The sequence below is a fragment of the Podarcis cretensis genome (assembly GCF_951804945.1).
Source record: "Podarcis cretensis genome assembly, chromosome: 4".
NCBI classification, from domain to species: Eukaryota; Metazoa; Chordata; class Lepidosauria; order Squamata; family Lacertidae; genus Podarcis; species Podarcis cretensis.
Window position 1 is genome coordinate 79,996,160 of NC_137173.1, and position 22,488 is coordinate 80,018,647.

The window sequence follows — 22,488 nt, forward strand, 5'->3', positions numbered from 1 at the left end:
GCCAAGGAGTGTGGTGGAGTCTCCTTCTTTGGAGGTCTTTAAGCAGAGGCTTGACAACCATATGTCAGGAGTGCTCTGATGGTGTTTCCTGCTTGGCAGGGGGTTGGACTCGATGGCCCTTGTGGTCTCTTCCAACTCTATGATTCTATGATTCTATGATTCTAACCCTTTGAACCAATATATTCTTATAGATTTCAGTTTTCTATTTCCTGAGCTGCATACTCAGGTGCATACTATTTCCTGAGCTGCATACTGGGCTGCGTACACATCATGCATTTAAAGCACATGACTTTCCCCCAAGGAATCCTGGGATCCAGTATGTTAAGGGTGATGGAAATCATAGCTTTGTGAGGGCTAAACTTCAGTTCCCAGGATTCTTTGGGGGGGGGGGAGCTATGTTATTGAAGTGTGTGAAGTGTATGCAGCCACAAATTCATTTTTATCTTGGGAAACAAGTAATAATAGGGATATTTAGATATAGATTACTTATACAGTGGTACCTCAGGTTAAGTACTTAATTTGTTCCGGAGGTCCGTTCTTGACCTGAAACTGTTCTTAACCTGAAGCACCACTTTAGCTAATGGGGCCTTATGCTGCTGCCGTGCTGCCGGAGCCCGATTTCTGTTCTCATCCTGAAGCAAAGTTCTTAACCTGAAGCACTATTTCTGGGTTAGTGGAGTCTGTAACCTGAAGCGTATGTAACCTGAAGCAGTTTCAGGTTAAGAACGGACCTCCAGAACGAATTAAGTACTTAACCCGAGGTACCACTGTAATTCTAATAATTGGTCTATGGTCTTCCCATTGCATTAACAGCTGGAAAAGTAGGTTGAAAAGTATAACTAACCATGGCTTCCCTTTATGGAAGACCTGGTTGCTACTTGGAGAGCTTGCTTCTGTTTTGCTTTGTGGGTGATTTATAGGGCACATTCCCCCCCCCCCCCAATAGAAACAAAGTGTGACAATCTGCCTATTTGTATATTATGTTGTGATCTCTGTCATTTTTTTTAGGATGAAATTTTGACTGTCATCAGGAGAGTAGATGATAATTGGGCAGAAGGAATGCTGGGAGATAAGATTGGAATATTTCCTATCCTCTATGTAGAGGTAAGATCAGATTGTCATGTGGTTGATTACTGAGAAACAAAGCTGTTTACTGTAATATTGGCATTTCTAAAAGAAAGAAAATGTGAAATGCAAAGCCCTTAGGGTGTTTTTTGGGGTGTTTTTGGAGGGGGGCAAAGCATCGAATTATAATGAAGCTCTGATATCGATCCACTGCTGAAAAAATAAAATATTGCTCAGTGTAACTGAAATCCATGCAGCCAGTATGCTCATGAAAATTGTCAGAGGTTTTTCTGTTTATAGTATTTATAGCTTAATCTCAGTTGATACATGTGGGAAATGGGAGACTACAATCACAGCAAAAACTTCGTTTGATTTGCAGCCACTGTAGAATGCCCCCAAATTAACCCATTGCCTTCCATTTGCACAAGTCTCTCACATACTGTTTAATCATCTCCTGAACCAACTGGTGGCTTCTGTGCAATACTGGAATTCTTGCTAGCCAAGCTAGTCCTCTAATTTTATGGGTTATTAGAAATGCCGTTGCCTAGGAACTGTTTGCTTACATAGCAGGAACACAAGTGGAAGGCATGGCCCAGTTGAAGTTTCTCGATGGTGCAGGAGCCTGTGGCAACCCATTGTCACACAACTGTGGCTTCTACTTGGCTTGGTAATGTATGCAACTAGTGATGACATGGTTTGGCCAAGTTATGTGATTGATTCCCAGAAGGATGCATTCCTACGATGTGTAAGGAATATTGACAAATTGTAAGGAATATTGACAAATTATGCTTCTAAATGGGAGTTTCATATTATAATATGATATTGCAAACAAGTCGTTGGCAACCATTTTCTTTAACTTACCAGATTTTTCTTTTTTTCTGAATGGTAATTCCATATTAAGAGAGGGTAGGAATGCCAACACATCATATGGATGCTACAAAAAAACACACAAACATCCTTCATGCATCCATATTACGTATTATCATTCTCATAAAATAACTGGAGATGTTATCTATAGCAGTGTTCCCCAACCTTGTGCCTCCAGCTGTTTTTGGACTACAATTCCCATCATCCCTTGCCACTGGTCTTGCTAGTCAGGGATGATGGGAGTTGTAGTTCAAAAACAGCTGCAGGCACAAGGTTGGGAAACACTGATCTATAGTATATATTACAATGAAATAATTGAAATGCAGTTTTGGTATGGGAACTACCAACACAATTCATCCAAATCATGTTGTTCTGACTTGCAGACATTACTGCTGTAGCATGCAGTCCTGTAGCATGCAGTCCATATGGATTGGCTGCTTCATGTTGCCAAGATCACACAGGCATGAAGCCCAAATGAGCATCTGGTGGGTGTGGCTTTAGTCAAGTAAATCCTACAGGGACTTGGATGGGTGACCTTTGAGGCTCCTTGCAGCTCTCTGCCTTTACTCTTCAACCCTTCACTGTAGGCTTGCAACAATGCGGAATTCCAGCTTAAGTGAGGAATGTTTAATGCCTCGCATCTTTCAGTTTTCTGTGGTGGTTCCCACCCACCCCCCAAAACAAAGGATGCAAGTTAATGTTCAAGGAAATTCATTTTGTAAAATATTCAGTGTAAAACCAGTGGTATGGACAGCTTGTTTGTACAGCTTGCCTGGAGGAAGTGTGCATGAGCGCACACATCCCTACAAAGCATCGGTAGGGAGTGTGTGGACCTCTAGATGTCTTCATTCTTGACCCTTGACCTGGCTGGGGCTGACGGGAGCTGAAGCTGCAACATAGCTCAGTCAGTAGATTATAAGACTCTTAATCTCAGGGCCATGGGTTCAAGCCCCATGTTGGGTGAAAGATTACAGCATTGCAGGACATTGGACTAGTCAACCCTTGGAATCCCTTCCAATTCTACAATTCTATGAAAAAGCACATTTCAGTACAAAAGGATTCTGTGACCACTCTGTTATGGTCCTGTTTCTGACTTGAACCACTACTACCATTTCTGATTTACCATTTCTCTCCACTACCATTTCTCCCACTTGGACTACTGCAATGCGCTCTACGTGGGGCTACCTTTGAAGGTGACCCAGAAACTGCAATTAATCCAGAATGCGGCAGCTAGACTGGTGACTGGGAGTGGCCGCCAGTCCTGAGAGATCTGCATTGGCTCCCAGTACGTTTCCGGGCACAATTCAAAGTGTTGGTGCTGACCTTTAAAGCCCTAAATGGCCTCGGTCCAGTATACCTGAAGGAGCATCTCTACCCCCATCGTTCTGCCAGGACACTGAGATCCAGCACCGAGGGCCTTCGGTGGTTCCCTCATTGCGAGAAGTGAGGTTACAGGGAACCAGACAGAGAGCCTTCTCGGTAGTGGCGTCCGCCCTGTGGAACGCCCTTCAGATGTAAAGGAAATAAGCAGCTATCTTCTCTTTAAAAGACATCTGAAGGCAGCCCTGTTTAGGGAAGTTTTTAATATTTAATGCTATATTGTTTTTAACACTTGATTGGAAGCCACCCAGAGTGGCTGGGGAAACTCAGCCAGATGGGCGGGGTATAAATAATAAATTATGATGATGATGATGATTTATGCTGGTTGTACCAAAATGAGGGTCATGTCCATAATGGGGCAAAGTAACCTGATACCCCTCAGAAATAAGGCTTTTCCAGTGTCACAGCCCTCTCCAAAATGCCAGGAAGGAGAGAAAAAAGTAGTTTACCAGCTATATGATTATTAACTGCAGGAGTAGCCAATCTTAAGTAAAGCACTGCGGATATAAATTCCTCAACTGACAAGAGGTATAATTTTAAAATAAGAATTTAGTAACTGCTGTTGAAACATCAACTGCTTATGGAAGTTTAATGGCTGGTGATGTTCCCTTCTCCTGATGTTAGATGCAGGCAGATTATCTGATTAAATGATACACAGTGGGATTCCCTTAGCTGCTGCGTTTATATTCATTCAGTGCACCAGGACTAAACTTATTACTAGTGTAAAACAATCTTGAGAGGAATTTGCAGTCAAAAACATTCTGGGAACTGAAGGCATAAGGTCTGCTACCCATCTTAACTCATTTTGACACTGACTAATGCAATCATGATCATAAGGCCTCCGTCTTTAGTGGTACTTTTAGCATTTTGAAGCAAGATGTGTACAGACTCACATCTGGGAAATAGAGAGATTTTTTTCAGGGCACATTTTTCTCCAGGCGCTTAACATCAGCCCTCCTGTACTGTCAGCCTCTCTTTCCTGAAGAGATGTCACTTTCTTATAGAATCAGAGTTGGAAGGGACCATAAGGATCATCTAGTCCAACCCCCTGCAATGCGGGAAACTTTTACCCAATTGTGGGACTTGAACCAACAACCCTGAGATTTAAGAGTCTTTGCTGTTGTTGTTGTTTAGTCATTTAGTTGTGTCCGACTCTTCGTGACCCCATGGACCAGAGCATGCCAGGCACTCCTGTCTTCCACTGCCTCCCGCAGTTTGGTCAAACTCATGCTGGTAGCTTCGAGAACACTGTCCAACCATCTCATCCTCTGTCATCCCCTTCTCCTTGTGCCTTCCATCTTTCCCAACATCAGGGTCTTTTCCAGGGAGTCTTCTCTTCTCATGAGGTGGCCAAAGTATTGGAGCCTCAGCTTCACAATCTGTCCTTCCAGTGAGCACTCAGGGCTGATTTCCTTCAGAATGGATAGGTTTGAACTTCTTGCAGTCCATGGGACTCTCAAGAGTCTCCTCCAGCACCATAATTCAAAAGCATCAGTTCTTCAGCGATCAGCCTTCTTTATGGTCCAGCTCTCACTGTACCAACTGAGCTATCCACAGGGTTGTAGGGCAGACAAGTGTGAATTGGGGAGACACAGATCTAAGACAACAAAGCACCCTTAACAGGAGCAGTAGGAGCCGCTGGGCGGGGGCACAGAGCCGCCCTCCCAATAGTCCCACTGCAGGCAGCAGCAAGATCAGGGCTGCAGAGGAGCCTGCGCCCTTGCCACCACCCACTCCTACCATGCCCTGGTTAGTGCAATGCCATCTCACTGTGCCAGTGGTTCTTAATCTGCATGCTGTGATCTCATGAGGGGAGCCACGGGGACAAGGACAGTCCATAGAAAACCTGGATTGATGTTTGCTCTGATTGAGCATTAAAGAGTAGTTTTTGGGCGGGGCAAAAAGGAGCCCCAAACCACTCAGGCACAGAGCTTTTAAGCACGGGTCTGTGCCTGGAAAGAGCAGGGCAAAAGGTAAGTCTATATCAGCCCTAATTCTTCCTCTTCATTGCCTTCCTCATTGTTCTCCAGGAGTCAGAGAGCAGCTTTGTGAAGCAGGGAGGCTCTGCACTTTTAGTTTCATTTTTAGTTTCTGAACTGTGCAGGGAACACCTGCAAGTACAAGAGGCTCCTCACCATGCAGTTTCTCTCCAGCCCCAGTTTATGTGGTAATAACCAATTTGTCCTGTGTCCTAACACCTACTGAAAGCTTTGAATGCCATGCAATGAGGAGGGAGAAGGGGGAAAAGGAGTATCTTAGATTTCCTACTTTTCTGCATCACTAAAATCTATAACTTAATATTTTGAATGTTTCCAACATTCAAAATATTAACATTGCATCTCTCCAACAGGTGAGGTATAGCTAAACTCTTCTGGACTTTGTAACAAGGTAGAACAATAAGAAATATGGGGCACTAATGTAGGGGTGCGGAACCTGTGACCCTCAACCTAAGATCCAAAAGCAATCCTTTGTAAGGGCTTCCTAGACATGAGTAGTCAGGTAGCCTTTGGAAGGATGATGGGCAATGTGTTTGCATTTGAAGAGGTACTCTGGGAAGAACGATCTCACTGAAACTAAGCTTTGAATCTGTTTTCATGCAAATTAGCTCCTAAGTAGGCAGAGTGCGCAAACCCAAAGTTTGCAAATGGACAAGAATATTTATCCAATTAACTGTGGGAAGAAACAACCGTTTTGTCACACCTGACATTCAATGGGGCTGCAAGGGAATGGGACTTCAGCGGACATGTATATACAAGACTGCCAATTCTCCATTAGTCAGTTTCAAATCCTCCCTCTACCCACCTGCCTTGCAATGTGTTGTGTTGTTACATTCATCTCATTATCTAAATCACTGCAGGTAGCTGCTCACCACAGTGATTTACAGAGATAGGATTCCCAATTGGCCCAGTCGCTTCTGCTTTTCCATCTTCTTCAGTGTGTGCTTGTATTATGATTTGTTCTGTCATGGCTGGCATTAATTAATGGGCAGTAAGTCATCACACCTCAGAAAGCAACAATTGGCTCCCACATTTTCCCTATACTGGCCACAGAACGAATGAAAGTCATTCCTGCTTTCCCCCACCACCACCGCTGCTGCTGCTTCTCCTTCCATTTTGCTCCTTTGTGATCACAACCACCATGCAACTGAGGAAATGCAGACTCAAAGTTAAAATTCCTAGATTGACCACTGCCAGCACACCAGGAAGAAGACAACCAAATGTGGATAAATAAGTTATAAATTTAACAACTTGAGGATATACAAAACAAATTAGTCAGATTCACCCAATGTAACCAAATCAGATAAAGTCTGGGCAGGTGTTCATTAATAGATGGGAGGGGTTAATTTCTACCCCCATCACCTGGGCAAGTTAACAACCACACATTGTGCAAAGTTTCCTAAGATTCCTCCCTCCCTGCTGCGTGGACCTTGGGTGTAAGATCCCAACAGGCACACAGTGGCCCCATTGGCCAGTGTTCACCCCAATGTGTCTGTCACCTCCCAGCACCCACAGGCCATGCCTGACAACAATGACTAGGGGACACCCACGACCCTCAGGTAAAAGCTTTCCATTCTTTCTGAAATCTTCCCACCTTCCCAGACTACATTCCAACTAGCCAAATTAGAGTGACACCACTCCAACAAACATTGCCCAACAGTGTGGAGTAGACAAAAAAGAGAAGACCCGGAGCCAATTAGGGTCTCCCCCTCAACCCCTGGAAACAGACAACTAGCCTGTAGGCCCACACTACTAAAGGGTGGGTGCTGAATAAAGAAGAGAGAAGCATGTGGGGCAGAAAAAGCTTAAATCGCCTGTAACCCAACTCTTCCCATTGGGTAAAACCACTCTCAGGTCATAATGTCTTTCCTTAGGGAGATATCCTCTCCGCTCTTCTTCCTGGGGAAATGGGGGAAATGGCATTCTGACTGCTGTAGAGCTTGGCACCCACAACTGAAATTCTGACAGAATAACTCTATAAATAAAAAAGTAGAATGTGTATCATTGGGCTCCGTTAGGGAGCCTTTAACAGAACTAGATTGTCTTCCTTGTCAGCAACTCACAGCCGAGGAAGAGACAGGATGTGGTTTGATGTGGAGTTATGAGGTGAAGGGATTAAAACGTCTACGCAAGGATTCCAGCCCTACCATGACTCCAAACTGTCAAATTTAGAATTAAATGTGTCTTTTTAATACTCTGCATTCAGAGCATGTAGCATTCCTGATAACGGTTATGAACATGGAAGATTCCCTCCCACCCGCAAGGATTTTTTTTGGCTTAGATACAAGTGTTAACGTTTTCTATCCAAATACTTTAGTTGCTGGGGAGAGAAGAATTCCCAGTCCACTAGCCAGAGATTAATACTTATTGTTGCTGCATGCATCATTTGTTTTCATTTTGCAAGCTCATGATGACATGCTATTCTAAGCACACCCTATTCTAATACACAGCATTCCTTTTAACCTTCGCAAATCTTGGAAACAAATAACGCTTGCTGGCAAGTAATAAAGATACTGTTTAAACTCTGCTGGTAAATAAGTGTTCCTTGAATGTTGCAAAAAAGGGGGGGAAATACTGAAAAGGGGGGAATAATGGTTCAGTTTAGAATCTCTACAAGTATTCAAGGGTGCATTAATCACTGCCAAGATGGGAGCCATCCTCTACACAAGAAATTGGTGGAAAGCATAGGTTTATAATAGAGCTGGACTTACACTAGGCTTTTTCCAGGTCACAGACTGAGCTGAACAGAGTTAGGGTCCACCTTAAGTCCACCTGACCAATCCCACCCCTGCCACCTCCCCAGAACACCCCTTTGGGGGGTACTTACACCATCCTCAGCACAGTTAACTGAGCCCCAGTTTAGCCAGCATGAGCAAATTACACTGGTGTATCTTTGCCTAAGGGACGCGGGTGGCGCTGTGGGTTAAACCACAGAGCCTAAGACTTGCCGATCAGAAGGTCGGTGGTTCGAATCCCCGCAACGGGGTGAGCTGTCGTTGCTCGGTCCCTGCTCCTGCCAACCTAGCAGTTCGAAAGCACAAAGCGCAAGTAGATAAATAGGTACCACTCTGGCAGGAAGGTAAACGGCATTTCCGTGCGCTGCTCTGGTTCGCCAGAAGCAGCTTAGTTATGCTGGCCACATGACCCGGAAAAACTGTCTGCGGACAAACGTCGGCTCTGTCAACCAATAAAGCGAGATGAGTGCCGCAACCCCAGAGTCGGCCACAACTGGACCTAATGGTCAGGAGTCCCTTTACCTTTACCTTTACCTTTATCTTTGGCTAAGCCATCTTCAGCTGAGTCGGAATTGGAGACTTAATGCTGGCTCAGCCAGGGATCTGCTGCATCCTAAATTTGCTATAGGATGCCCCCTAACATCTGAATAGTTACATGTTTGCAAACTTATCTCCCTCTTTATGAGTTTTGGTATATTTTAGCAGGCCGTTATAGCAGAAGGGATATATGCACCTCGAGTATGGAGTGAATAGGTCTAAACTTTCATGCTTTGGGTGAGCAAAAAAGAAGAAGTCTGTTTTAATCTGTTGCTACAGGAAATTAAGCACACTTAAGCCCATTGATTTACACTTGAATGCAACCTATATGCTTGTGTGAACAGCCATTAGATACTTAGAAGTCTGCATAGGGTAAATCTTCTTCGAAATCACATCAGGGATTGTGGGAGACAGTCTTCCAAGGTGGATGAACCATTTCTAGAAAAAAATGTGCTCTGTGCTCGCCGGTCCCTGCCCAGACATAAATTAGCAACTGTACAACAATACAGTGATCAATGTTGAGAGCTATTGTGTAGCACTTAATTTTTCATAACAATTTTTTGCTGTTTGTAGAATCTCCATGGGAGTCCCATTTGTCCAAATAGCTCGCAGGAAGAGGAGAGGCCAATTTTTTAAAAAAGTTCAGGATTATATATATGCGAATAAAACAGATGCCGTATTCTCTTAGGGATACTGTGAAGTGGATACACAGTGAATCTGGAGTTTTGTTTAATCAGTCACCTGGTAGTGGGGATACATTCTAAATATTCTTCCCGGTGCAGAGATCAGCATAGCTTGGCTTCTCCCTTCATTAAGGGAGCAGAACCATATTTGTGAAGGAATGTGGATTGCATTTTCTTCCTCTCTTGAAATTATTAGGGAGGCTGTTGCTGCTGGGAGACCTCTTTTGTATGCATCAGTGCTCCAATGGACATTACTTCTAAAAAAAAATCACTGGACAAGTCCAGAATAATTTATAGATTTAATAAAAAGCATTTGAGCTGTTGGCACACGAGATGCAGGGCTTCTTGTACAAAAAGAATCCTTCATCTACGAAACAGTTTATAAAGCAGAACAAGCACAATTCATACACCGTATCAGCTTACAAAATCTTTTTTCTTTTAATCTTGTACCTACAAGAGTCGTACTTTTTCAGAATTGCATTTTGTTGTTTACTCGTTTAGTCGTGTCCGACTCTTCGTGACCCCATGGACCAGAGCACACCAGGCACTCCTGTCTTCCACTGCCTCCCGCAGTTTGGTCAAACTCATGCTGGTAGCTTCGAGAACACTGTCCAGTCATCTCGCCCTCTGTCGTCCCCTTCTCCTTGTACCCTCCATCTTTCCCAACATCAGGATCTTTTCCAGGGAGTCTTGTCTTCTCATGAGGTGGCCAAAGTATTGGAGCCTCAGCTTCACGATCTGTCCTTCCAGTGAGCACTCAGGGCTGATTTCCTTAAGAATGGATCGGTTTGATCTTCTTGCAGCACCATAATTCAAAAGCATCAATTCTTCGGCGATCAGCCTTCTTTATGGCCCAGCTCTCACTACATTAGCTCTATTCATTATCTGTTAAAAGCATGCAAGTGCTGTTTCTAATAGCTAGGATCTTTCATTTTCTAGCAGCAACTTTATTATTATTATTATTAATAATAATAATAATAATAATAATACAGTAATAAAGATTTCCCCACTTTCACAACCACTATACTTCCTCTTGCCTAATCAGTTTCACTAAAGGAGTGTGATTGGGCTCTATAGAACAAAACAAATGTTGGGACTTAAAGTGTTAGCCTTGGCTGTGTGAGTTAATCAGCCTGATATAATCCACATGCTTAAGCCTCTGTTCCCCCAGTCTTCCTGAGAAGATCAGTGTGTGAAGAGGCTAAGCTGGTAACCTCAGCTTAGCTGCATGGGTCCAACAAGCCACTCTTGAGTTCCTATACCAATAATTTAGGAACTTCCACCACTGTAACTAAGCCAAGTTTTGCTGCCTGTGCAACTTTTCTGACTGATATATGGAAAATCATATGATTACATGAAACTGACCTTTGAAGAGTTTGGTAAGTTAAAAAAAATGGTTTTCTTTACAAACATGTGGTCTTCTCCTATGCTGGGGGAAGAGGGGAGATTTGGGACTCACAAGGGCATATTTTAAAGGTGTAACAGCCTGTATTTACCATGCTTTATTTGTGGTTTTAAATCTCTGCTGGGGTTTTCTCACCAAAGAGTACTTGCCCCAAACTAGGTGTTCTTCTATCTCTATCTCTATCTCTATCTCTATCTCTATCTCTATCTCTATCTCTATCTCTATCTCTATCTCTATCTCTATCTCTATCTCTCTATGCGCAGCAGGCTATGTACACTTTGTTGTTTACTCTTGCTCGACTGTGCTCTCACTGCTGGTCTTTGAAGCTATATACCCATGACACTGGCCACAATCCATCTTTATCGGGTACTTGCTTGAGAAAGACTGCTGTTTGATGTGTTTCCCTCAAACCAGCTTCCTTCTCATTTGAAAACATAAGGCACATTCACACCACAGTTAAGCTGAGATGCATGCAAAAGAAACAGACGCTGCATGTGCACAGATGATAGCGCAGGCAACAGCTTCATGAATAGGAGCTGGGGGTTGTTGGTATGGCAGAACCAAACAGGCAACGTGTATCAAGTGAATATATGGCTGCTCCCTCTCTGGTGTGTTCAGCAATGGGCCCATGCGACTTGGAACGCAACTTCCTTGAGTTTTAAACCACAAATGTGTTCATATTCTCTTTCTTTTAGAGTGAAATAGCCCTGTTTTGCTATAATGGAAAGGAAAGGGAAAACCAATTCAAGGAAAGCAATAATTAAAGTATTACCCCCCACAACTTCTCTGGGGAGCCAAAGCTGGCTTTCTAATAGACCATTCATCAATGATCCCTCTGTTGTGTTGAACAGGAAGCAGTAAATCAGGCAGAACCTATAAACAGGATGCTTTTACTTCACATTGCAGGGGATCTTTGATGAACAAATGAGTAAACATAGGAGTGTAGCCATTAGGTAGAGCAGTGCTGGATAACAAAACACTTTAATTAGTGCTGTGTAGAATCTCCGTTTTCACTTAATTGCAGAGAAGCAGAGCCTCAACAGCACTAAAATGCTGTAGTTTGGAAGTAAGCCTAGTTTCATGTTCTTTTGCCCTATACTTCTTTGAAAAATGTTTTTGATTTGTTATTTATGATCAATTATTTATCGTTCTATTTATTTAGGATTCCTATGATTAGCTACATGGACTTCTGCCTTTTCAGTATGCATCTTGCCATGCTCATAAATAGTGAGGTGAAAGAAATGCTCAACTCGGGGTAATGCTTTCCTAATTGGTTGTAAGTAAAAAGTGGATTATGGAGGTTTTTGCCAAGCAGGGGGGAAAATGAAGGTCAAAGTTGTTGAGCTTTTTTTAGGGAGGGGGACAGCCCTGTTTTTGTTTGGGAGGCATAAGTTGCTTAGCTTTTGTGGAACATTTTTGCATTATTTTGGGGGTCAAAGTGAAACAGCAACTCACCGAAGGATTTGTAAACTCCGTCTTCTGTTCTCCAACAATGGAGGCCGGGGTGGGGCCAGAAGGGGCCCAGCGATCGAGCAAAACATTGCAGGGATCGACCAGTAGATCGCAATCGACCTGTTGGACATCCCTGCCTTGGATGATACAGTACAGTGGAGACTTGTGGTGTCTTTCTAACATTTAGAACTTGTTGGAGTAAACAAACACTTCTGTGGCAGGTAGCAAATCTACCCATCTTGCACTCGCTTACCGAAGTGCAAACATCCTGGAGCTAGCAAACCTTCAGCCTAACAAAGGGTTTCTCCCAGCATCTGTAACAATATGTCAGTGGGTACGCAAACAATATTGTCTGCTTTCAGAGTCGTCCTGCATTGTTGAAGTATCTCTTGGTAATGAATATATGATCCCTAATGAGTAGAACTTGCAGTGTCTGAGAACAATCAACAGGATAGAATCTAAGAAGCACTATATATCACTAATTGTTTTTCTATTAGGGTGTAGGACTTGGGTAGTGAAGCTCTGGTTCAAATCACTAGCTATGAAGGTTGCTTTTTCATCTGGACCTAGTCACAGGGTTGTTGTGATGATCAAATCCTTTGTAGACTGTGCTGAGTTGCTTGGGGGAAGAAAGTGATAGAAATGTACCAAAGAAATTATTACTGTTATAAACTTAGTCATGAGCGTTTCAGTTTTACTTAAAACCACACAGGACAGAACATTGCGGGCAGCTTTACATTCCAGTTTCCAAATTGTTTGCAGATATTATTATTTCTCTCATAGGGGCATTAGGAAAACCTCTTTATTCTTAGCTTCTTCAGTACTGTTTTGAACTCTTGGAAGTACAGACACCGAAATGTTCAAATACAGTGTTGTTCCCCCTCCCCACAAGATTAATTTTCATTAATCGCTGTTCTTCCCCATCCCTGTCCTTAAGAGGCCTTAAAGAAACATATTTTGTTTTATGCCTACATCAAATTAATTACGACTGTCTCTTACATTTCCATCATTTGCTGCTGTTGCTACAGAAACGGCAAAAATAACACGAAACACAAAGACTGTTTTCTTGATGATCTTGCATAACTTTCCATCAATTTCATAATAGTGTTTGTTCAAATATGTGTAGATTTGTAAGCTGAGGAGTCAACCCTACAAAAATTCAGCCTAAACCAGCATACATCTTAAGCCTCTTTACCAAGCTTAACCTAGATTAAGATCTAAAAGAAAAATACCTCACATTTAAAAAAAAATACCTTCAACACGGTTTATGTAGCAGGAGATGCTACCACCACTGGGCTCCCCATTTCTTTCTCCTGCTGTAAAGTAGAGTCTCACTTCCATGTCTGACTTCTGGTTTCAGCAGGCCCCTTAGCAGTGTGGATCCCTGTCATTTCCTTTTCCTCCTTGAACCAGACTCCCCACCCCCACCCCCACCCCCACCCCGCTTGGTCACATCTCAAAGTAAAACAGCTTTGACTAACCTGTTAACACCCCTATTGCCAAAGAAAGATTAGCAGCACTTCCCAGCAGAACCATTAAGACTGCAACCCTATATCCACTTCCCTGAGAGCAATCGCCACTGAACTCGATGGGATAGGGACGCGGGTGGCGCTGTGGGTTAAACCACAGAGCCTAGGACTTGCCGATCAGAAGGTCGGCGGTTCAAATCCCCGTGACGGGGTGAGCTCCCGTTCCTCTGCCCCAGCTCCTGCCAACCTAGCAGTTCTAAAGCACGTCAAAGTGCAAGAAAATAAATAGGTACTGCTCCAGCGGGAAGGTAAATGGTGTTTCTGTGCGCTGCTCTGGTTCGTCAGAAGCAGCTTAGTCATGCTGGCCACATGACCTGGAAGCTGTACGCCGGCTCCCTCGGCCAATAAAGTGAGATGAGTGCCGCAACCCCAGAGTCGTCCGCGACTGGACCTTTTACCTTTACACATGTACAGGATTGCACTGAAACGTAGCTGGAAAACTTCCCTGTCCCTCAGAGCCACTTTGACAGGTGGTACAGGGCATTCACCTGCCAATCCTCTGAAGCCATCCCGATGTTCAAGTGCACTCTTAAGTGGTCTGCGCATGGATCAGTTGCAGAGGACTTTACCCCTCTCCTTCCAGCTTCTCTGCCCCCTTCCTCCACGTACATGTTTCCCCCAACTCTCTACCCTTCTCTACCACCTGCCCCGCCATCCACATGAAATTAGGGAGAGGGTCTTAGGCCACAGACTACCCATTGCTGGCAAAGAGCATCATAGATACCTAAACATGCTGTGTATTTTATTGATTTTTTAAAAAGCAAAAAAATTATTGTACTTCGGAACTGCAGGTGTAGACATTTCCCCTGCTTGGTTTTGAGTTGCTTAACTTTATTCCTTCCGATTGGCAGTGATTTCATCAGTTGCACAGAGTGGGCTTCATGTATTTAAAACATACGAAGCTGGGTGTAGTAGGAACTTGGCTGTAGTGTGCTTATCTGCTTCTCTCTATCTTTTTTTAAAAAATAAGATAAAACATATCTCAAAAGTACCCAAAGTCGAAGGCAAGCTTCTATAAGAATACATTAGCATTTGCTGGGAAAAATGGGAACTGATTCCCATTCAAAGCCGCTCCGTGGCTTCAGAGAAGCTATGACTACAAGCTCCTCTCCTCACTTCTTCTTTTTTTGGGGGGGGGGGTAAGGAAGAAAAGACACAGCTCCAGCTAAAGACAGGCACAGAACTTGTGGGGCTCCGTGCAAATGGAAAGTGAGCAGGGCTTCTCTTCTGCGACTCCTCCTACTGTCTCCTCTCTGTTCTGGCATCATTGATTGTTTTTGGTCCAGGAAAATGACTTTCTTAGGGCTCTAATGAGATTGCACCAGGCGAGAGAGGAAAAAGGGGCTTCAAGGAGATGAGTATTGATTTGGGAATTGCTCCTACCCATTGTGTTAGCTGCAGAAGGAAAGATAGCAGTGGCAAGCAGAAGAAAGTAGCAAGTGGGGGCCAATTGTGAGCCCCTTGAAAGTATTTGCAGCTGAGATGTAGGGCTCATGCAAGGATGAACCTCAGTCTAGAGCAGAACCTACTCTCCCCCTAGATGCTTTTGCCTTTCCTATTGGACAGCAGCCAATAGTATACTGTAGTATACTATTGCAATCCTATGCATGTTCTGTAAGTAGTAATTCACATTTAGTTCAATGGAGCTTACTTCCAAGTAAGCATTGCTTTAGGATTGCAGCCTTAGAGAAGGTTGTTCAAGTATCCTTATACAGAACCCATCCTGCACATTTAATATACAGTGGTACCTTGGGTTAAGTACTTAATTCGTTCCAGAGGTCTGTTCTTAACCTGAAACTGTTCTTAACCAGAAGCACCACTTTAGCTAATGGGGCCTCCTGCTGCTGCCGCGCTGCCAGAGCGCGATTTCTGTTCTCATCCTGAAGCAAAATTCTTAACCCGAGGTACTATTTCTGGGTTAGTGGAGTCTGTAATCTGAAGCGTATGTAACCCGAGGTACCACTGTACTTTTAAGAGGGGAGGGGAAATATGAAATTATTTTCATAGGATGCCTGTCCTCAGAATTGTGTAGTGGCCCACGAGGTTTTTACAAAAACAGAAGGGTTGTCTGGCAGACGTGGGCTGTGTTTAGCTTGGTGAGTTACAAATTGTACAAATCTGTTCTATAGTTATATCAACAGCTTCTATATTGTTACTGTAGTGTGCCTATCAAAATAAGGCTTCCGCTACTCATTGGCGGAGCAGATCTGATCGTGCCGAGTGTTTAGTTCCTTGGGGAACAAAAACAGTTTGAAGCCCAGCTTCTATGAGGAAAGGGAAGTAGTTTTGTTGGGGTGGAAACCTTGGGGAGAGCTGGAAAGAAGTACAAAGATTTATATTGCAGAGAGCAAAACAAGGTGGTTGAATGTTCAGGTCAGAGCTTTCCAAACTGCGTGTCGGCTTCAGTGTCTACATGTGTCATGCGAGCGCTCCCCCCACACTTCTCCAGGGGCTGAAAAGAGGCTGGTTTAACCTCCGGTTTGCTAGTAACACTGAATTGCTGTGTCACGAAGTGATGCATGTCTAAAAAGTGTGTCACCAACATGAAAAGTTTAGAAAGCTCTGGTTTACGTGGCAGAAAGGGGTGTACTACTTCACACTGCAGGTCGGTTGAAAAACCCTTTGAGTGCATTGCCACCGAACAGATCTCCGAAAACAGAAAACTAACATGTCATAGAGGAATATCTGAGGTGCTCGTTTTCCTTTTGCAGTACAGTCATACCTCATGCTACTTCTGCTTCATGTTACGTTCTTTCAGGTTACGTCCCGTGGCAACCCAGAAGTACCGGAAAGGGTCACTTCCGGGTTTTGCCACTCGCGCAGAAGCACAAAATGACGTCATGCGCAGAAGCACCGAATTGCAACCTGCGTGTGTGCAGACGCGCCTCTGCGGGTTGCGCTCTTTTCATGTTGTGAACGGGCCTCCGGAACTCCGGCCTCTGGATCCCGTTCACAACCAGAGGTACCACTGTAATGTGACGCCACACTGCACCCATTTGCAGAGTGCATAGCACAGGTCAATGTATGCATCTGTCGTGCAGCCTATTCACAGCTTGGGGCTTACATCTGATCTGACATTTGTGCTAGGGCACACACAACCATGCAGCATAGACTGAGAGCACCTTGCAGTGCTCCGTGCCCAGTGCTCCCCCCCCCCCAGAAAAATAGGTGCCGGTACTCACCATGAAGTTGGTACAATAAGTGCCACACTTTTTAACAACAACAAAAAGAGGTGCCCGTACTGCATGCACTTGAGCACCCTCGGGCGGGGGGGGGGGAGCACTGCCCATAATTCTTATGCTATAGCACATTTCCAAGAAGGTGTGAAATACCCCCAAGAGATGCAGGTGTGTGCCCCTGTGGCCACAGCTGGAAACCAAGAGAGTTCAGTTCATTTTCTCCTGTCAGTCTAACACCACAGCAGGGAATGAGGAAATAGCGAAGTGCTCAGCATTTCTGTACAAATTCTTTAAGAGAGCATCCAGTGAGCTGGTGGCACACATTCATGCATGGATGTCACTTGATAAGCTCACCCTCTGTGTGCCAAACATCACTCTCCCAGTTTAATTCAGAAGTACGGAGGTTGCCAACTTTTGTGGACCAGTGGGCATACCTGGAATTTTCCGTAAGTGCTGTGGGCACCAGTCACAAAATGGCTGCCATATCTGCAAATTAGAACAGAGGCAGGAACACAGAATAGTTTAGGCATGCCCTGCCCCTGTCCTCGCCAGTAGGAAAAAGGCACTTAAAACAATCACTTCTATGCTCACTCACACGTAGAAACTCTTTGCACCTCTCCTCCATTCTGAATGGAAGATCATCTGGGTGTCCAGTCCTGGCATTCGGTGAAATGTGGGCATGTTTAAGCGATGTGTTTGATGTAGTAGAGGCCAAGCCACCACAAGAAGGAACTGGGCAAGAAGAGCATTGTGCTCTGTGGTTTTTTGAGGGAATATTGACTGGTACGTTTTGCAGGTTGCCATAGAAGGCACTGTCACCTATAGGTAATGCATTGACAGACCCTGCCAGTGTTGCAGTCTACTGGAGTCTTTTTTATATTTTAAAGTAAAGGGAGTCTTCTATTGTTTGTTATTAAAGAAGATATAATTTGCGAAACGTAGAATCTGAACTGTACGAGGTTACAATGTTGTAATGCCCTTCTACGAACAAATAAATAATGCATATGACTTGGCTCCGCAGCAGATCTCTGAATTGTCATTGGGATTCCACACTCTTGCATTTCACAGAGCCATCGGTAGGCTAGCTCCGTGCATTGCTCTCATGTGCTTTGCCCATGGGAGGGACTTGTTGCAGTATCTGTAAAAAAAAAGCATTTCATTTGGTTATACCGCTATTGCCCACTCCTGTGTTTTTGCCTACTTATTTTAAAAAGAGGGTGAAATGCAATGCTGACATTCCATTTGTGGAGCAGCTTTTGAGTCCATAAAAGCATCTGCTAATATAAGAACAGTGTGGAAAGTGGTGTTATGTGGGGAGGGGCTGCAGGGCAAAGGTGAAACCAGGGAACATTGCCTCCCCATCTCACACTAACAGGCGTCTCCACTGGCTCATAATCCACTCCACAAGCAGGATGGCTGCACTGGATTTCACCGAATGTCTACTTAGCATACGGTTCTGTTTATTTTGGGGGCTTGTAAAAGCGGAGAACGGAACAACCGTCACCTTGAGTGCAGAATTTGAACTCTGGAACTATACAGTTCTGTAATGCCCACTTTTTCCCTTTTTTTTCCCCTTTCATTTCTTCGTTTTTAGCTCAACGACTCAGCTAAACACCTTATTGAGATGGACAAGACCAATCTAACTTCCGCATCTGGCTGTGATGTCCCTTTGCCAGCTGACACTAACCTGGCCGTAAACACGGTCCAGTGCTGTACATTAAACAGTGCCGGAGCAGTCAGTGCCATTCAGAGGCACATTGATGGCAAGAAGAATGCCAAGAAGCGCCACTCCTTCACTGCTCTCAGTATGACACACAAATCTTCTCAGGCCATGAATAACAGGCATTCCATGGAAATTAGCGCCCCTGTCCTCATCAGCTCAAGTGACCCCCGTGCTGCTGCCAGAATTGGAGATGTGACTCATCTCTCATCCAGCGCTCCAGTCCAGGTAAACTATGGATGAATTAAACCACAATGCTAAGCCAGATCCCCGTAGCACCTTCCTTTGATTTGGCCTTCTAGCCAAATGGTGGGTTGCGAAACCAAGTTCCCAAGTGATAGTCGCTGCCTAAGCATCCACCAGATGGAGCCAATGAGGCAAAATTCCCTCGATGGGTGCTCACCCTCATGCAAATTAATGGTAAATAAGTGAATATCTGAAAGAACCACATCCCTCTCACATTTTCCTGCCCATGTTATAATTTGTGAGAAAGCCCTGTTTGTGCTGCCACACCCCAATAGGACTCGTGGCCAGACCTTCTCAGTGGTGGCCCCATGCCTGTGGAATGACCTCCCCTCTGGCGTGCATCTCACCATAACATCATTGTCATTGCATTGTGAAGCTCTTTCCTCAGACATTTGGGTAAGGGAGAGAGGTACATTGGGTTGGGTTTTTGTTGCTGCTGCTGTTTTATTTGTATGAAACTTATATTGTTCTTTTTTTATATTATTGCTTTTAAGTTTTGTGTATTTACACCATGGAACCTTTTGAGTACAGGGTGGTGTACATGTTTGGTAGGTGAACAAACATATGTACATACATGTGTGATGATATCTTCAGTTCAGAGTCATGGTAAACCATATAATATTACATTTTATAGTAAGTCTAAACCACTGAGCCTCTTGGGCTTGCCAATTGGAAGGTTGGCGGTCGAATCCACGCAACGGGTTGAGCTCCCATTGTTCTGCCCCAGCTTCTGCCAACGTAGCAGTTCAAAAGCACGCCAGTGTAAGTAGATTAATAGGTACTGCTGTAGTAAAGGTAAAGGGACCCCTGACCATTAGGTCCAGTTGCGGACGACTCTGGGGTTGCGGCGCTCATCTTGCTTTATTGGCCGAGGGAGCCGGCGTATAGCTTCCGGTCATGCGGCCAGCATGACTAAGCTGCTTCTGCCGAACCAGAGCAGCGTATGGAAACGCCGTTTACCTTCCCGCCGGAGCAGTACCTATTTATCTACTTGCACTTTGATGTGCTTTTGAACTGCTAGGTTGGCAGGAGCAGGGACCAAGCAACGGGAGCTCACCCCGGCACAGGGATTCGAACTGCCAACCTTCTGATCAGCAAGCTCTAGGCTCTGTGGTTTAGAACACAGCGCCACCTGCGTCCCATAACCATTACCTGCTGCAGGGGGCAGGTAAATGGAGTTTTCAGGTGCTCTGGCACTCGTCACGGTGTCCCACTGTTCCAGAAGCGGTTTAGTCATGTTGGCCACATGACCCGGAAAGCTGTCTGCAGGCAAACGCCGGCTCCCCTGGCCGTACCCCATAGTCAAGTTTGACTGGACTTAACTATCCAGGGGTCCTTTACCTTTACCTTAAATTCTGTACTACCATACATGGAAGAATTAGCATTCAGAAAACTGTCCAGAGCTCAGAATGAAAGGATATGCAATTTTATTGCAAAGTATTGTACTAATAATGCAGGTTACAGAACTAAAAAGGATTATAGTAATTGTGAGTGGGTACTAATTTGGGAGGTGACTGTGTGGGGAAAGGATGCACAATAGTGAGCAAGATGGTTTAATGTCTGTTGGTATATAGGGCTGACACTGGTCTGACACTGAAGCTAAAAAATAGGCTGCAAGCGAAATACAAATTACCAGGGTTCAGGCTTCCGTAACCTGGTACCTTTCAAATATTCTGGACTATAACTCTCATTGTTCCTGACCATTGACCAGACTGGCTGGGGTGAAGGGAGTCATAGTCCAAACATCTGAATGGACAAGCTTGGGAAGGCTGTATACAAAAAAATTGGCAACTGGTCATATGCCCAACATATACAGTCTCTAACATGGCCTATTTATTTATAGTGTCATTGGCCACCTTTCAGTAAATATGCTCTTGAAAGCCTTTAATGAAAACCTAGCAGTGTGTGATGAGCAGTAATGTTCTTGCCAGCATATTTGAAAGATTAGCTACCAAAGTGGGAATTCGCCAGGAAGAATAGAATTCTTTCCATGCCCTGTCCCTTCACTCATTGCTGTTTTTTTAAAAGGCAGATGGATAACCCAGAGGTTTTGAAGTACAGTAGAAAAGCAGTGGACTTGCATGTCCCATTTATTCAAGGGACTTATTCAGAATAGTACTGCAATGAATCATAGAACCCAACCCCTAAAGTGCAGGAATATGCAGTTGTCCCATATGGGGATCAAACCTGCAACCTGGGCATTATCAGCACCACGCTCTAACCAACTCACCTATCCTGCTCATGAAGATGAGCACACACATGCTGCAACCTACGGAGTCCTTTTAGGCAAGCCGGAGGACTTGTCTAGCCAAAATTGACTTTAAACATCCCTACTTGCAGCAGTCTCAATATGCTGTTTTGCAAAATGCTGTTTTACAGTGCCACCAAGTTTTAAACGAAAGTTGTGATGTGGTTTTGGGGGGGGGGGGTTGCAGGAAATCAAAGGGAGCAGGATTTCATTTACACAAACAAATGACACTTTATTTTCTTTATGCAGCCGTATATACTTAGGTGTATGTCCACGAGAAGAAATGTTAATACGGGTTTTATGTTAGACGTTTTGTGAAGGTGGTGGTTCAGGAAAAGTGGGCATGATTGCCGCTGTCCCTGTGTAAGTAGCTTTCATGTATCTGACTTACACACTTACACTTAGAAAAATAACCACATGTCATTTGTGTTCACCAGCCTTCAGCCTCAACAGTTCTTTGGATTACTGAGAAGCTGAGATCAGTAGTTCTTTTCCTGACTGTTTCACAGAACAAGAAGCAGAGGTCCTCTAGTAGTTCAAGAACTGCTTTCTTGAGGCAAGATCTCATGTTGCTACGACATTTGTTTGAATACTGGAACCATGTGGACAGGACAGACTGCATTGGAAAGGTCCACATGGTTCCTGGATTCACATACCAGCAGTAATGTGTGAGCTCATCATGGAAAAGAAGGGCCAACTATGCTAAAATATATACATGAATGCAGTTTTAATTACTAAGAGCGTATGTGGGAGGAATAGTGAGTGAACTTAAAGTGATGGGAGTCGGTAGGACTTGAGTGACTTGTTGAAGGCAGTCAGCCAAGAGCAAACCTTGGCTACATCTCTTAGTGCAAACCATGAGTCTGGGTTCAGATGTAGTGCTAAGCCAAACAATGACTTAGCTTTGGGTAGAGCAGCGGCAGCTGGACTTGGGAAGGTGTGAAGGCAGCCATTGTTTTTCCTGGTGGGTATCCATATACTTCCTCCTACACATTTAGCCATGGCTGGGCTTCGTGCTATGTGCAAACCAGACCACTGTGTGCCAGAACCTGTAAATATATCAAAACAGTGGGAAATTGTTTGGTTGATCTTCACTTGATTACAAGGCTCTTTATTCAGTGATAGAATGAATATGTTCCAAGTGGAGAAAAACACTTTTTCTCTAATAGGTGAAGCTGTATCAGTTATATAGCTCTTACCCTCAGACTCTTCATCCGAAGCTAGTTTCTGCATTGAAAATGAAGCGTTTTCTCAATCTGTAAAGAAAAGGAAATCCAGTCTGTGCTAAAATGCGTATAGTCGTCTATCTGTACAATAATCTATCAATTACTAAACTAGGTGTCTCATCAGTATCCTTGTCTTCTTATGTGTATACAAAATCCCAAGGAATTCATATTTGTTAATTAAGGCATGGCACACTTGCTGACAGCATTGCAAAGCCATTT

The 22,488-nt window shown here is 44.1% G+C and overlaps 1 protein-coding gene across 2 annotated transcripts in view; it reads left to right on the forward strand.

Annotated features, from left to right (window-relative positions):
• The window catches only part of SH3RF3 (SH3 domain containing ring finger 3), a 203,105-nt gene that overhangs the window by 138,392 nt on the left and 42,225 nt on the right, over positions 1-22,488 (forward strand). Inside the window, exons 3-4 of one of the 2 annotated variants that reach the window (XM_079972570.1) lie at positions 1,009-1,104; positions 18,424-18,777. In XM_079972570.1, coding sequence (XP_079828696.1) covers positions 1,009-1,104; positions 18,424-18,777 — 450 coding nt within the window. The remainder of the gene's footprint in view (positions 1-1,008; positions 1,105-18,423; positions 18,778-22,488) is intronic. The other variant, XM_079972571.1, reaches the window with a different exon arrangement.